The 14,098-nt window shown below is 33.8% G+C and overlaps 3 protein-coding genes across 3 annotated transcripts in view; 1 reads left to right on the forward strand and 2 right to left on the reverse strand.

Moving 5' to 3' along the window:
* Positions 1–2,666: 2,666 nt before the first annotated feature.
* Positions 2,667–14,098, reverse strand: part of LOC134230561 (general transcription factor 3C polypeptide 1-like) — a gene marked incomplete at its 3' end in the record, with an annotated part of 39,144 nt that continues 27,712 nt past the window's right edge. Inside the window, exons 11-20 of the mRNA XM_062712390.1 lie at positions 13,688–13,918; positions 12,873–12,875; positions 11,094–12,619; positions 8,132–8,186; positions 7,779–7,943; positions 5,170–5,264; positions 4,484–4,627; positions 3,628–3,765; positions 2,994–3,080; positions 2,667–2,861 (exon numbers count right to left, since the gene is read on the reverse strand). Of these exons, the coding sequence (XP_062568374.1) occupies positions 2,667–2,861; positions 2,994–3,080; positions 3,628–3,765; positions 4,484–4,627; positions 5,170–5,264; positions 7,779–7,943; positions 8,132–8,186; positions 11,094–12,619; positions 12,873–12,875; positions 13,688–13,918 (2,639 nt within the window). The remainder of the gene's footprint in view (positions 2,862–2,993; positions 3,081–3,627; positions 3,766–4,483; positions 4,628–5,169; positions 5,265–7,778; positions 7,944–8,131; positions 8,187–11,093; positions 12,620–12,872; positions 12,876–13,687; positions 13,919–14,098) is intronic.
* On the forward strand, positions 5,730–10,416 carry LOC134230559 (uncharacterized). Its single transcript, XM_062712387.1, has 5 exons — positions 5,730–6,331; positions 6,970–7,157; positions 7,713–7,952; positions 8,479–8,709; positions 9,705–10,416. Exons 1-5 carry the CDS (start codon positions 5,739–5,741, stop codon positions 10,208–10,210), a joined length of 1,758 nt encoding a protein of 585 aa, XP_062568371.1. The 5' UTR covers positions 5,730–5,738; the 3' UTR covers positions 10,211–10,416.
* Positions 10,807–13,334, reverse strand: LOC134230560 (uncharacterized). Its single transcript, XM_062712389.1, has 2 exons — positions 13,307–13,334; positions 10,807–12,619 (listed from the first exon to the last, which is right to left on the reverse strand). Exon 2 carries the CDS (start codon positions 12,609–12,611, stop codon positions 11,046–11,048), a length of 1,566 nt encoding a protein of 521 aa, XP_062568373.1. The 5' UTR covers positions 12,612–12,619; positions 13,307–13,334; the 3' UTR covers positions 10,807–11,045.

Below are 14,098 nucleotides of genomic sequence, written 5' to 3' on the forward strand. Positions count from 1 at the left end.
AATTCCTTTATCCCGTGTTTTATCTATGTATATAGAAATACAATCTACACCGTGTTCCGTTGTAAATGAAATGTCAGTTGTAACTTTTAGTTCGAATTTCCTTACGTCTGTCAATACCCAATATTTAAAAAGTGAATATATAAAACCAAAGATCAATTCTTAAAAGTATAAAAGAAATCTTGCAAACAATAAAAAATTTTAAAAACACGAACACCCAGAAATGGTGAATATTTTCGACACTATTAATGGTCAGAATGTAGGCAATATTCCTATATTGTGGTACATGCAAATGTATATGTTCACATGACGGACAGGCCTATGAATGGAATATTTTATTATTTTTTAATTTAGATATGTACACAAGTTTAATTAAAAAAGATGTATACTTTTTAGTTTTACCCTTTGTTCATTTCTTTAATTTTACATTTTTTTAAAATATAAAACCGATATTTCTTTTTAACTTTTTTTTCTTCATTAGATATCGCTGAAAGTATAGATAAATAAAATTTTATGATATTGAAATATTTCAATTAATTTAAGTAGTTTCACTCAAATTTAGACACGAAACACGGAATGTTGACCCTGATCACCAGACACAGACTTCATGTGTAATGCTACGTGTATATACCCGGTAGATTTTTGACATCTTGGGTATTTGGGGTCTCCAGGTAAATAACACCACTGTAACTTGGACCACTCCCCCTCCTCAGGTAACCGTACGGTAAAAAAATTGGGTCTTTAAGATTAGAAATTCAAGTGTTTATCATCCTGATTTCTTAGGGGTCTACTCAAAAGTTGTCAAATTTTACTATGGAACCCTGTGGGAATTTGTTAGAAAAGCATCAAATTAATTTATCACATTTTTCGATTATTTTTTATATTTCTGCCCTAGCAATTTCTTTTTTAGCCAAGTACATGAAATTTATTGTAAAAAGTTACAAACTGTGTGAAATTTGAAAAAAAGTTGACCATCTGGATTGGTCTAGGAATTAATTACAAAGTTTATTTTTTCAATGCCCAATACCTCTGAATTTAAAATTGCCATATTGCAATATAACTGTACATTGGTGCAGATGAATTATCAAGGCAAATGAATTATTTGGTAAAACCAGAAGTCTCTGTCGAGACTGTAGCTCTACTGGTATGTACTTATCAAAAACCATTGCACTATTTTATGTATCTTTGTGTAGTCTACTTGTGTGCCAACTTATTTTGAAATCAAACTAGAACTGTAGAAGGAGTAGCGTTTTTAAGGAATTTCACAGAAAATTCTATTTTTAGTAACCATGGTAACACCGTTCATCGAAATCAGAAACCGATGCGCTATTCTATGTATCTTAGGATAGTCTTCTTGTGTGCCAATTATACCAAAATCAGACCAAAACTGTAGAAGGAGTAGCGTTTTTAAAGAATTTCACAGAAAATTCTATTTTTAGTAACCATGGCAACATCGTTCATCGAAATCAAAAACCCATGCACTATTCTATGTATCTTAGTGTAGTCTACTTGTGTGCCAAGTTATATTGAAATCAGACCAAAACTGTAGAAGAAGTAGCGTTTTTAAGGAATTTCACAGAAAATTCTATTTTTAGTAACCATGGCAACATCGTTCATCGAAATTAAAAACCGATGCACTATTCTATGTATCTTTGTGTAGTCTACTTGTGTGCCAACTTATTTTGAAATCAAACTAGAACTGTAGAAGGAGTAGCGTTTTTAAGGAATTTCACAGAAAATTATATTTATAGTAACCATGGCAACACCGTTCATCGAAATTAAAAACCGATGCACTATTCTATGTATCTTAGTGTAGTCTACTTGTGTGCCAAGTTATATTGAAATCAGACCAAAACTGTAGAAGGAGTAGCGTTTTAAAGGAATTTCACAGAAAATTCTATTTTTAGTAACCATGGCAACACCGTTCATCGAAATCAAAACCGATGCACTATTCTATGTATCTTAGTGTAGTCTACTAGTGTGCCAAGTTATATTGAAATCAGACCAAAACTGTGGAAGGAGTAGCGTTTTAAAGGAATTTCACAGAAAATTCTATTTTTAGTAACCATGGCAACATCGTTCATCGAAATTAAAAACCGATGCACTATTCTATGTATCTTTGTGTAGTCTACTTGTGTGCCAACTTATTTTGAAATCAAACTAGAACTGTAGAAGGAGTAGCGTTTTTAAGGAATTTCACAGAAAATTCTATTTATAGTAACCATGGCAACACCGTTCATCGAAATCAAAAACCCATGCACTATTCTATGTATCTTAGTGTAGTCTACTTGTGTGCCAAGTTATATTGAAATCAGACTAAAATTGTAGGAGGAGTAGCGTTTTGAAAAATTGTTTACAGACAGACGGACAGACAGACGGACAGACAGACAGACAGACAGACGGACTGACGGACGACGGACGCATTACTATCGCATAAGCTCTTCTGGTCTCTGACCAGTAGAGCTAAAAAAATAGCAATGTTTAGACTGCTAGTATGTTTCTTTTGATGTTCTGTCTACAGCACTCGAATAAGACTTGGTCTCGTTAAAATACAACAACAAAAACACAACTGTGAACATTCACTTGAAAGTAAACTAAAAAGTTTGATATTAATTTTTTTTTTAAATAATTCTCAAAATTTATCATATATATTAGTATATCTAACTCACTTTCTCTCCCTCTACACTGCTGTCTGGATTGCTGATTTCCGCCTTCATAGGGGTAGCTCCCGGATCATTCGCAAGGTCAGCGTTTGAAGGACAAGCTGCAGTGTTGGGATAGTCGTACACCAGGTACCACAACAGATTATGGAGAATCTGAGCTCGAGAGAACTTAGGCCGGAAATCATAATGCTTCGAATAGGCCTGTGGAGATATTTTTTTTTAAATTACTACATTTTAAAATCTTTAAAGCTTAATTTTCTGCTTTAATTTATTATGAAGAAATTGAAAGAAATTCAAAACAATTTTGGCAGTTTATTTCACATATTCTCTCACCACATCATAAATCATATCCTCAGCTTTCAACTTGCTGCGATGTGACATTATCTGATATATGCCTTCTTTTGCTGTCTCTGGTACCTCCTAAAATTAAAGGATTCATGAGCCACATTCTATTTGATTTTTGAATTGATCTGACTTAGAAGTCCCAGGATTTGATTAAGAAAAAATATATGTGGGAGTCTTATGAAAAGTACTGAGAAGCCCTGGGTTTGGGATACTTTAGATTCCTTATTTTTTGTGAGTACTTATTATCACAAATGGGCTATTCAATGTCAGATCGTGAGAATAATAATTCCAAAATGGATGGTTGGTCATGAAATTTACATAGATTTCAGCACCATAAAAATATAGTAATTTTATTTCGTGTCTGGCACATCTCACAAAATTATGCGATAATTAGTTCCACGCGTATATTTAGGAATCTACAATACTGCAATGAGTGGGATTCTTATTGAGAAGTCCCAGGATTTGGTATTAAGATGAGTTAAATACTAACTAAGAAGTCCCAGGATTTGGTACTATGATAATTGGGATATTTACTGGGAAGTCCCGGGATTTGGTACGAAGATAATTGGGATACTAACTGCGAAGTCCCAGGATTTTCTACTAGGATAATTGGGATACTTACTGGGAGGTCCCGGGATTTGGGATTTTTCTTGGCCACCTGTTCCCTGTTGACAGCCTGAAACTTCATGTTAGCCTGATCTATAAGGGATGTCACAAGTGGGTCTGTCGGCTCTACCTCCTTGCTCATCCACATTTGCATCTATCAATTATTAATATATACATGTATGTAAATTATTACAAATGTTGTAACAAACAATGATCCCCTGTCATCTGTATGTCTTTCTGTTAAAGCAATTTGGCCTGCATTTTTTAGAATTTTATTTTGCTGGTAAAATGTGCTTTTATGATTGATTTGTATGTTATTTAAACCCTTATGACCAATAAGCACAAAATAAAGTTAAAAAATGTTTCAGAAGAAATATTTCTGTATAACCGAATATACAGTATTATACAAGAAATCATTATTGTACAGGACGACAATAATTCAATTTTGCTTCAATCAAAGCTAAAAAAAAATATTTCCCTCACGAATATGAACAACAGAAATTTATAAATATTCTATTTTTCTGTCATTCAAATAATTAATTACAAATTTGCAACAAAATTTTCCGATGTCAAACATACAGCTCATATTGCTTAAATTTTTTTTTTCGTTTTGACTTCGTGGTATGACTGTATGCAATCTTGGTTCTAATAGGTGCTAGGACTAACAAATCAAAAAATATGCTGTGTAACTCAGGAAGAAAAGAACTAATTAGTAATCATTTAACAAACAACACTCTTTTTTAATGTGTATATGCATGTATCATGTTAATATTTGAAAACTTTCAAAATAGGCATGGGCAGTATATCTTGATCTTTAGCCCCGTTATAACTGTTGATCTTTAGCCCCGTTATAACTGTTGATCAAGCCTGACCTTTTTTTCCTTGTTGCCGTCCACCAGTACTGTGTTGACGACGTTGACTTTCTGTTCCTTGGTCAGGACAGACAGGAGACGAATCACCGACTTTTTGTCAACAATAAACTCCAACTTCTCATTTCGCTCATTATCCCGAATCATCTGAATAAACATCACAAAAGTACACAATTCTAGTGAAACTTATTATTTGATTTGTTGACAGTAATTTTAATCTAAATGTTATTCTGGAATTCATAATTTCTTGGGATATACATGTGTAAAATTCATTAGATATTTTAGAAATAATCAAAATATCTATAGGATTTCTCAATTTTTTTCCATATGGGATGTTATTTCACGGAATGATTTTTTTTGGAATATATGTCTAGTTGGAAATGAAGCTAGGAGAAGGAGCTTGCATTAAAGATGAAATACATTGCTGCTCTAAATTTGGCTTCACATCCATCTGTGAGGGGTTACTATAGAAACCATTCCTAATGCTTAACATTGATCCCACCAGTAATAACAATGACAGGAAAATGCTTAAAATCAGATGATATTTTGTTGTTTTTGTTTTCATAATTCCCCTGTTGTATCTGAGCCTTAGATTCTTTTTTTCTGATAGAGATTAGCATCTTTCTTTTATTTTTACTGTTCCCATGAGAAATAGCCATAATGCTCAATAGTATGTTACTTAGACTTACCTTAACGATCGGAAAAATACCATCTATGATTTTGTTTTCTCTGATGAAGTCCAAGATGTAATTGATTCGTTTCATTTGTCGACAAGTGGCTTTGACTGAAAGACAAAATATATTCATTAAAATGCATGAAATCACATGTCTTAAATTATTTCAAATAAGCTATTAGACAATTGTTTCTTCATTTTGTTACTTTCATAATTTCATGATTAATTAACACAATAACTTACTATCCAGAGAAAATTTTCAACTTGCACCAACCAGCAAGAAAACATTAATATGCTAGACCCTTAAATTGCTAAGAGTAACAATTTTCACTCCTCCTCCTATACTCAACCCATGAAGAGCAGAGAGATATCAATAATAATAAAAATCAAAGGCCTGAAGGGCCACAATGGCGCCGTGCTTTAGATAAGGCATTGAAACTGTGAAATTACTGGATTTCAAAGCTTGTTTAAAAGCATGCATATGTCTATAAAATTATATAGCTTAGTTGTAGATAAAATACCCGAATAAGCGAGTTCGGGATCCCAGGCGCGATGAGAATTCTGGGTAGGGTCAAGCGGGATAAAATGGATGGCGTTAGCGAGATTTCGTATGATGATTTCTTACGATGGAGGGTTCCGGAGCTAAAAGAATATCTCCGCGATCGAGGCCTCAAGACAACAGGCAGGAAAGTGGAGCTGGTAGCACTTGCCTTCGGTGCAAGCCAGATGAAGATCGAAACGAAAAAGTATTCTGTGGAGGAAAAAATTAAAAACAAACAAGACTACTTAGATTTGTTAAAGGTAAACGACCACAATATACCGGACCCTCTATGCTTGAAGACGGGGTGGGTGTCGGAGCAGAATGGCATATCGCAGTGGCCTCCCACTATGTACTTCGATATCGCCGAATATTTGACAACTACAGCACCTTCCACTTTCGGTGATCTGAGAAAGCGTCTTCTAAATGATTACAAGGAAGGAAAGGCGTATAGTTACTTCGATTCAAAGTTTCTGAAAGAACTTAAATACCATCCAATTAGCAAAGAATCACCATATTGCATTTTGTCTGCATACTGCACCCCGTCTCAGAAAATTAATTCAACATTCCACACAGCTTGGGTGTGCTTGGACAAAAAGACGGGGTACATATGCAGAGCTTATTGTACCTGTTTTGCTGGGTAAGTAAATGGTATATAATGCATACAATGACTTATTTGTACATGCATGAATACGTAAGGGTTGATGTACAAATAGCACTCCATTCCTTAAAAGTACTAATAGTTAGTAGATCTATAATAGGTCGCACTGTCCCTGATGTAGTACATGCATGATCCTTGCTTATATTTAAATAATAGGGATTACATGCACAATCACAGACACTTTAATATAAAAAATATACCCCTACTAATAATAAATATTAGGTAAGGGTATATTTTTTTATTTAAGTAATTAAGAAAAAGAAGTAACGTCAGGTGCCTGTGCTTACATTGTAGATTTATATCTAGACTCATGTCCAGGGGTAGTTCAATCTTTATTTATTTCACCCTTTATTTTTCGCTTGGCCCTCCATAACAATCACTGTATTTATATTCTATATTGATTTTTTAAAAAAATTGGAAGACAAATACTGTGTACATGTAAAAACATTCAAATGTATAAATACATGTATCAATATATTTAGCATAACATTTTTGTATTGTCATGATACTTGAGATTTTATAAATTAAATTTCTGACAAATTGAACCTGAGGGGCTTTTAAAATTATTAATGTACATGTAGAGCTCAGAAGACTTATAGTCAGGATTTTTTTTTCAGTTTAGGGTCTACATGTAACCATATAGCAGCTATCTTGTTTAAAGTGGATTTTGCATGGCAGCATGGTATGACACAGAAAACATGTACATCTTTACCTTGCAAGTGGAATGTGCCATCTTTGCTAAACAACATCCAGCATAAACCCATATCAGAGTTAGAATGGCGCAAACCACATTACAGTAAGAAAGGTATGTATAAAAACTGAGCATATTGAATGTTCTTCAACTTGAATATAAATAAATGAAACAGCTTTGTGACAATTAATTCCAATCAACCATGTTGCATATACAGTCCTTGAACATTTGACCCCATGACCTTGAAGGATGACCATGACAATATGCAATAAATAATTGCAACCAAATCTGCTTGGTCTTGATGAATGGCCCAATATTTTTATAATGTATATAGGCTCATAATAGTGTTTGAAACTCACTCTAAAATCAGCTGGACATATATAATAGGGCTGCTTGCTAGTGAAAGTTGTCAGCCCTGCCAAAGTTGTGAGCCCCAAAAATAATTGTCTTTTATTAGTAAAGTTCCTTTTACTGGCTTTTAGCAATATTGTGAATGGGGCCAGCTCACTATATATTCGATACCAGACTTTTAAGCAGATGAATTCTACCGTGCCTCCAGGATGTCAATATGTGCTATTAATTCTGTTCACTCCTGACAAAATATAAAACTTTGCTTATAATACGAAATTATATTTGAAAAAAAGATAATTCCACTTCTTATATTTGTAGGTGAAAAGAAGACAATAAATCCAATGGTTAGAACTTTATTCAACCCATCAAGATCTAAGGAATCACCGAACTTAGAGAGTTTGTTGCATGCACTATATGACAGCTGTCCTTCCTCCTGTGCTTTCCAGTATGCTCTTCCACTATCTACACCAGCTTTCTCCCCAGAGGATGATGTCAATGTTGGTACAGTTGTTGAATGTGAAACAGGGGCTTTCATACCTCCTTCCATTTCTTCACAAGGTATAAATTAAAACAGATATACAATGTCTTAGGTATTTTTAAACATCTATTGAAATGTAAATAATGGGTCGGTCACTTATTAAATTCCATCAAGCCCGAAGGTTGTGGCAATGGAAATCTATGTTTCTGAGCAATCTAATTGAAATTTATAGGGGGTTAAATTAGATCCACTCGTATACTTGCTACACTAACATCTAACAACATCTCATTGAGGGTCACATCAGAGTTCAAATTCTATCAACCAATCAAATCATTGCCTGTAAAATCATTGTAAATTATTGAGCGAATAAGTCTAGAGATATTCCAAATTTGACCTCTGACATGACCCTCTATGGGATGTAAGTGTAGCCAGTATGTGAGCGGACCTAACCCCCTTATTTTAGTTAGATTGTGTGTCTGAGTTAGTTGTTTAGACTTTTTGCCATAGTTCTCACAGGACAGGCCTAACATCAGTTTACTTAATATTATATGCAAAATTGAACTGAAATAAAAATTAATCTGCAATAAATCAACTTTTTTTCTAAAGCAAAAGATTGCAGTAGTGTAGATGAGCTACTAGAGAAATTGCCAACATTTACTCCAGACCAAGCTGAAGCATTGGAAAAGTCTACCAGAGGACAATGGCAATCACCCCTGTGGAAAGAACAGCGACAAGGAAGGATAACAGCTTCTTTGGTATACAGAGTGGTGACAAGAATGCATACTGCTGAAAGAAAACCAGACACTGATACCACTAATCTCATCAAAAGTGTCCTAGGTATTTATCAAGAAATATCCTTAGAAATCAAAAACATTTTGCTCCCTACCAAAACAATATTATACATTTATTGCTTGATAGTGAGGGAAATATGAAGACTTATTCAGCCAAGAAAAATCATATTCCCCGAGGGCTTCGCCCAAGGGGAATAAGATATTTCTTGGCTGAATAAGTCTTCATGTTTCCCGAACATTCATGCAATGAATTGTTTATTATACCAAAACAAGCAAAACCTTTGAAATAAACATAAACTTTCAAATTCGGCACCGTTCTTAAATTCACTTTCATTTTTTACGTAAAGTTATCACATTATTATCAATTTTGTGACGTGAACCAGGCTATTGTGATGTTTACTACTCTCAAAAAAAAATCTAAATTTTGAACATGATCTACTTTTTTTCGAGGCATGTCAACATCAACGGTGCTATGTTATCAAGTTACACGTCATCAATTTGAATTAGAAATCATTCATGTAGTTTCGCAGGGGAAGTCTCAAAGTTTTGTTGAAACAATATTTAAGTGTATGAGATAAATATAGAACATCTATATTGTGTGATTTGATATTGGCTTTATCCAACTCGTTGAAATGGTGTATATTTGCTTGGCAAGCCTCGCAAATGTATACAGCATTTCAACTCGTTGGATAAAGCCAATATCAAATTGCACAATATAGATATCCTCTATATATTCTAGGGTTGGTTGGGGAATTGGAAACACACAATTTATTTATCTAGGCCTAACCTGTTACACTTTTGTACTTGACTATTGCAGTAAGACTTGCTTCAAAAACATCAGAATCTGATTACAAAATTTAAAGTGATTTTTTAAAAAAAGAAATTGTCTTATTTTTTATCCCGTACATGATGAAGAACAATTTTAAATAGATACTCAAATTTAGGTAACATTTTACATCTTTTTTAATAATGTGCAAACTGCACCAACCAAGGTCATACAGTATAAACCTGTTATACATACATGGCAATTGTGTATTTCAGGCATTACCAAACCAAATGAAGATTTGCCAGCCTTAAAATATGGAAGGGTCATGGAGTCAGAGGCAAAACTTAAGTACATCCAAGTTATGAAAACGGTCAACAAAGCTAATGTCATGGTGAATGAATGCGGTTTATTTGTCCTTTTGGAAATGATCTATTTAGGAGCTACTCCTGATGGTATTGTATATGATTCTACCTCATCTTCTGAGGGGGTTTTGGAGATAAAGTGTCCATATAGAATAGCCAATGACAATCCCTCCCACCAAAACCTTGATTATTTAGAAAAATGTGAACAGGGCAGCCAGCTCAAATGCAATCACTCGTATTACTATCAAATACAAACCCAGCTTGGAGTGACGGGAAAAGAATGGTGTGACTTCTTTGTTTATACAAAGGCGGGATATTTCTTGGAGCGCGTGCACCTGAATCAAGAGGTCTGGGATGATATCAAAGCTTGTGTGAAAGAATTTTTTACAAAACATTTAGCACAAAAACTAGTTAGCTAGGGATGTAGGTAAACAAGCCTTGCAGAATTCCAACAGGGTGACAAACGTAAAGGTGATTAAATAACAATAATAACCTGCTTTTGGTGTTTAAGAGGGTGACATGCCATTTAATATTTATTGCATATTGTTATTAAACATGAATGCCCTATCATATGTCATTTCACAGTAATCAAACATGAAGGTCAAGGCCAAGGGGTCAAAGATCACAAAATAAATAATGAAAACTTTATTTATGTAATTTACAAACTGAATATGATTTTTATAAATTGATATATATATAATCAATTTATGTGATAAGTTTGGCATTGCATTATATGCATGCTATGTTCATCAATCTCCTTTGAGTATTTTTGGATTTTAATTTGGAAACAAACACAGTGTTTTCTTTCATATTTTATTGATATATATATATATATATATCAATTTATGTGATAATTTTAGTAATTTTATATATTATAAAATTTTAAAGACATATATGTATTATATGAAAATGGCTAATGACTTCCATTGTATAAACTATTTTTAGAGAAAAATTTTATGAGAAAATTCTAATGACTTCCATTGTATTAGTCTCTATTTTTAGGAAAAAATCTACATTATTTTTCTTTTTTAATGAAATTTGTTGTTAATACATTATATTGTATAAATTTGCATACGTATATGCTCAAGTGAATTTCATTTGTAAAGTTGAAGATCAAAAACTGTTTAGACATGCAATTAAATCACATTGCTATCAATAATAAAAATCACTTGAAAAAAAATTTACATTCCTATTTTTCATCATTTTGTATTTTCAATAAAGTACCACTGTTGATGAAGTCATTTCAGTACGGATCTACCTTGTAACCAGAGGTTTGAGTAAGTTACAAAGACTTGCACAAACAGAAACAATGTCATCTACAAGAGGAACCAGAGTAATTGGTAGTGTGTTCTTCAAAATGGCAAACCACTTGATCCTGTTGATGGCTCTTTCAACATGGATACGTACATTAGCAATACTTTTTGTTTTTTCTACATTTTCTCTTGTCATTTGTTGAATGCCGGATCCTGGAGGTGGAATAACCAAATTTGCATACCGGAGCAAAAGTTCCTCTCGAATTGGAAAGCCTCTGTCAGCTAAGATAATGTCGCCAGGATCTATTAAGTCAAGAAAAGATGATTCACGGACAATCTGTCTGTCCGACATCCTTCCACCATAACACTTACTTAAGAAAGAAATAGCTCCATTAGGAGCTATTCCAATAAGTACTTTAACTGTATTATGTTGTTTATAATCGGACCACGTGAGAGCTTGTAGTTCCAAATGTCTCGGCTTTTCAATGAAAACTTCAGTGCAGTCTATTGTGCATCTAAGTTTGGCGTACTGTTTTATTAATGATGGTGGTAGTAATTTTCTGACAATTTCTTTGTCTGGCCAGAAGATCAGAGGCCTTAACTCTTTGGACAGAAATTTTATCCAAGTGTTAAAAATCTTTGAACATGTACCCTGAGAGACTCCAAATAAATCGGCTAAAAATTCAAAGTTAATATCTAGTCTAAGTTTCATTAATGTTAAAACAAGCTCATCAAGTGCACCAAGTTTTTTCTCTGGACCACTCTTTTTTGGGGATTTCTTGAAACGACGAGGTACTTTGGTACTGATCACTTTTTTAGAGCCCTCCCAATATCTCAGGCGATGGGATTTTGGTTTTAAATATTTGTATAAGTTCAGAAGAGTTGATTTATTCGGAAGGCCAGTGTTGGCTCTTACTTTTTTATCTGTTTTTGTAAACCTTTTGTGCACATTCTTCTTTCCATGGAGTTTACTTTCATTTGTCGTGACCATTTGCAATCTTTCCAACTGATAACTAAGATTATTTATCATTTTAGATTTCTCTAAACACCCTAAACACTCACAGTTTGCATTACAAACACATTTTGCACAATAATCATGCTCAAATTGTAAAGGAACTGTACACGTAACTGAATTATCTTCTGTTAGATGGACAACATTTTCATTTTCATCAGTTTTAACCTTGGTTTCTGAAGATTTCTTAGATTTTTGTATTAATGGCTGTCTTTCCTTTGGGGGAGGCCTGAGTTTTAAAGGCATAGTTAGTTCATACCCAAGGTTTAATGTTGGGACAGGATTGCCTCCTTCAAAATGTTTCGAACATATTCTACTGTCATCATCAGGCTTCCAATTTTTCCCAGGTTTCAACTGTCGATTAACTAATTTAATCCATTTTGCCCTTAATTCGGGGTCTTTTCTTTCTGTTGGAAAGGGTATCAGATCAAATGGGGGAGGGCACACACACCATCCTGTACCACTGTTGCATTGGTGCACTTCACAAAATGTCTTTTTCCATTTTTTGAGTTGGTAAGTGCTGCTTGTGCAGTCTTTAATGGCACAAATCCTCATTCTTTCAACTAAAATTCAAAACTTTAAAGATTATAACTCGGTAATGACCGATCTTAACATATGAGGACATACATAGATGTTTCCTGATAATATTATATATAGCCTTCAGTCGATAGGGAATGCTATCATGACAAAAATAGATTACTTTATTGTACAGTACTTAATTGTGGTTAGAAATCTGCTAAGTGTACTTTTAGTTTAACATGTTCAATGTAGAGAACTTAATTCAATTTACTTTTGATGGCAAGTGACCACACTCACCATCTGAATGTGAATAAAAATAGCAATAGTATTATCACTGCTCTTTCTCTCTCTCTTAACTGATTGACTTTGACTCCTAACGTTATACCACAGGTACTTATGGACAGGACCCCCCATATTCAACCCCGGGGATTATTTGACATTTTTTTTCAAAAATTATATTTATTAAACTTATTCATCATGTGTACAGTATGAAAAAATCGTCAAAACCCCAAAAACAATCGCTCCACAAATTGTTAGGTCTGGGCGCACTTAATTATCTCATTAGTTTTTGGTTTCAATTACTTGTCAAGATGTTTCTTAAAAATACCCCACATTACATTAATTATAAGGGAGTACATGCACCCATTAGACTGTTAGTGTTAGATCTAAGTACTGTCCTTCGTGTTATAAACATTATTGTATGCCTAAAGATTATAATGTGATGGGAGTACGAAATTAGCAGTCAGCACAACAGCATTTGCATCGGAACTCTCGGCATGTGCAAAATGGCATGTCGATAAGACTTATTGAGCATTTATGAAATAAAAACATTCAACTCACTGTTAGATCTAACCCCTGCTGTCTACTAAACGTGTTATAACTTGTGTAATGTGTACTAAATGTACAGGAACTGTTTTTGATATATTTTATGGAATGAAAAATCTGACATGTACATAAATTGTATGCCTAAAGACAAATGCACATTAACTTTTTCATGATGTCCACTCATGTGATGATCATGTATAATACGAAAAATAACCGTTATACTTACGACATTACCAGTCAGCACAACAGCATTTAGTCTTCCTCGTGTTGTTTTTATCCCGAATGACCTATGACCCGGAAGTATTTATCGGAACTCTCGGCATGTGCAAAATGGCATGTCGATAAGACTTGGTTTCTGAAGTTCCTATTCTGGGTGTTCATGTTAAGAACTAAGCCCTGAACTTCTTCATCAATTTTCTCTTTTTCACTTTTCTTGGGTGTTTTTTCTTTGTCCTTCTTTTTAGAAGCTTTGTCCTCCATTTCCGTTTGAGTTTCTTCTATAGATTTCTCTGGATCTTCTACCGTAATAGAAAACAAATATTTGTAAGCCGTGAAGATTTAAAGAACACAGGAGTATTAATTTTAAGCATCCATACAATTGTTCAAGTCCATGAGAGTTATACACCCTTATTATTTTGCTTGTTCAAGTATGAAGGAGTTGTAAGAAGGAGTTGTACCTTTTATAATTGCTTAAGGGT

This window comes from Saccostrea cucullata, unplaced genomic scaffold (assembly GCF_032062105.1).
Source record: "Saccostrea cucullata isolate Sc308-1 unplaced genomic scaffold, CSIRO_AGI_Scuc_v1 ctg13151, whole genome shotgun sequence".
NCBI classification, from domain to species: domain Eukaryota; kingdom Metazoa; phylum Mollusca; class Bivalvia; order Ostreida; family Ostreidae; genus Saccostrea; species Saccostrea cuccullata.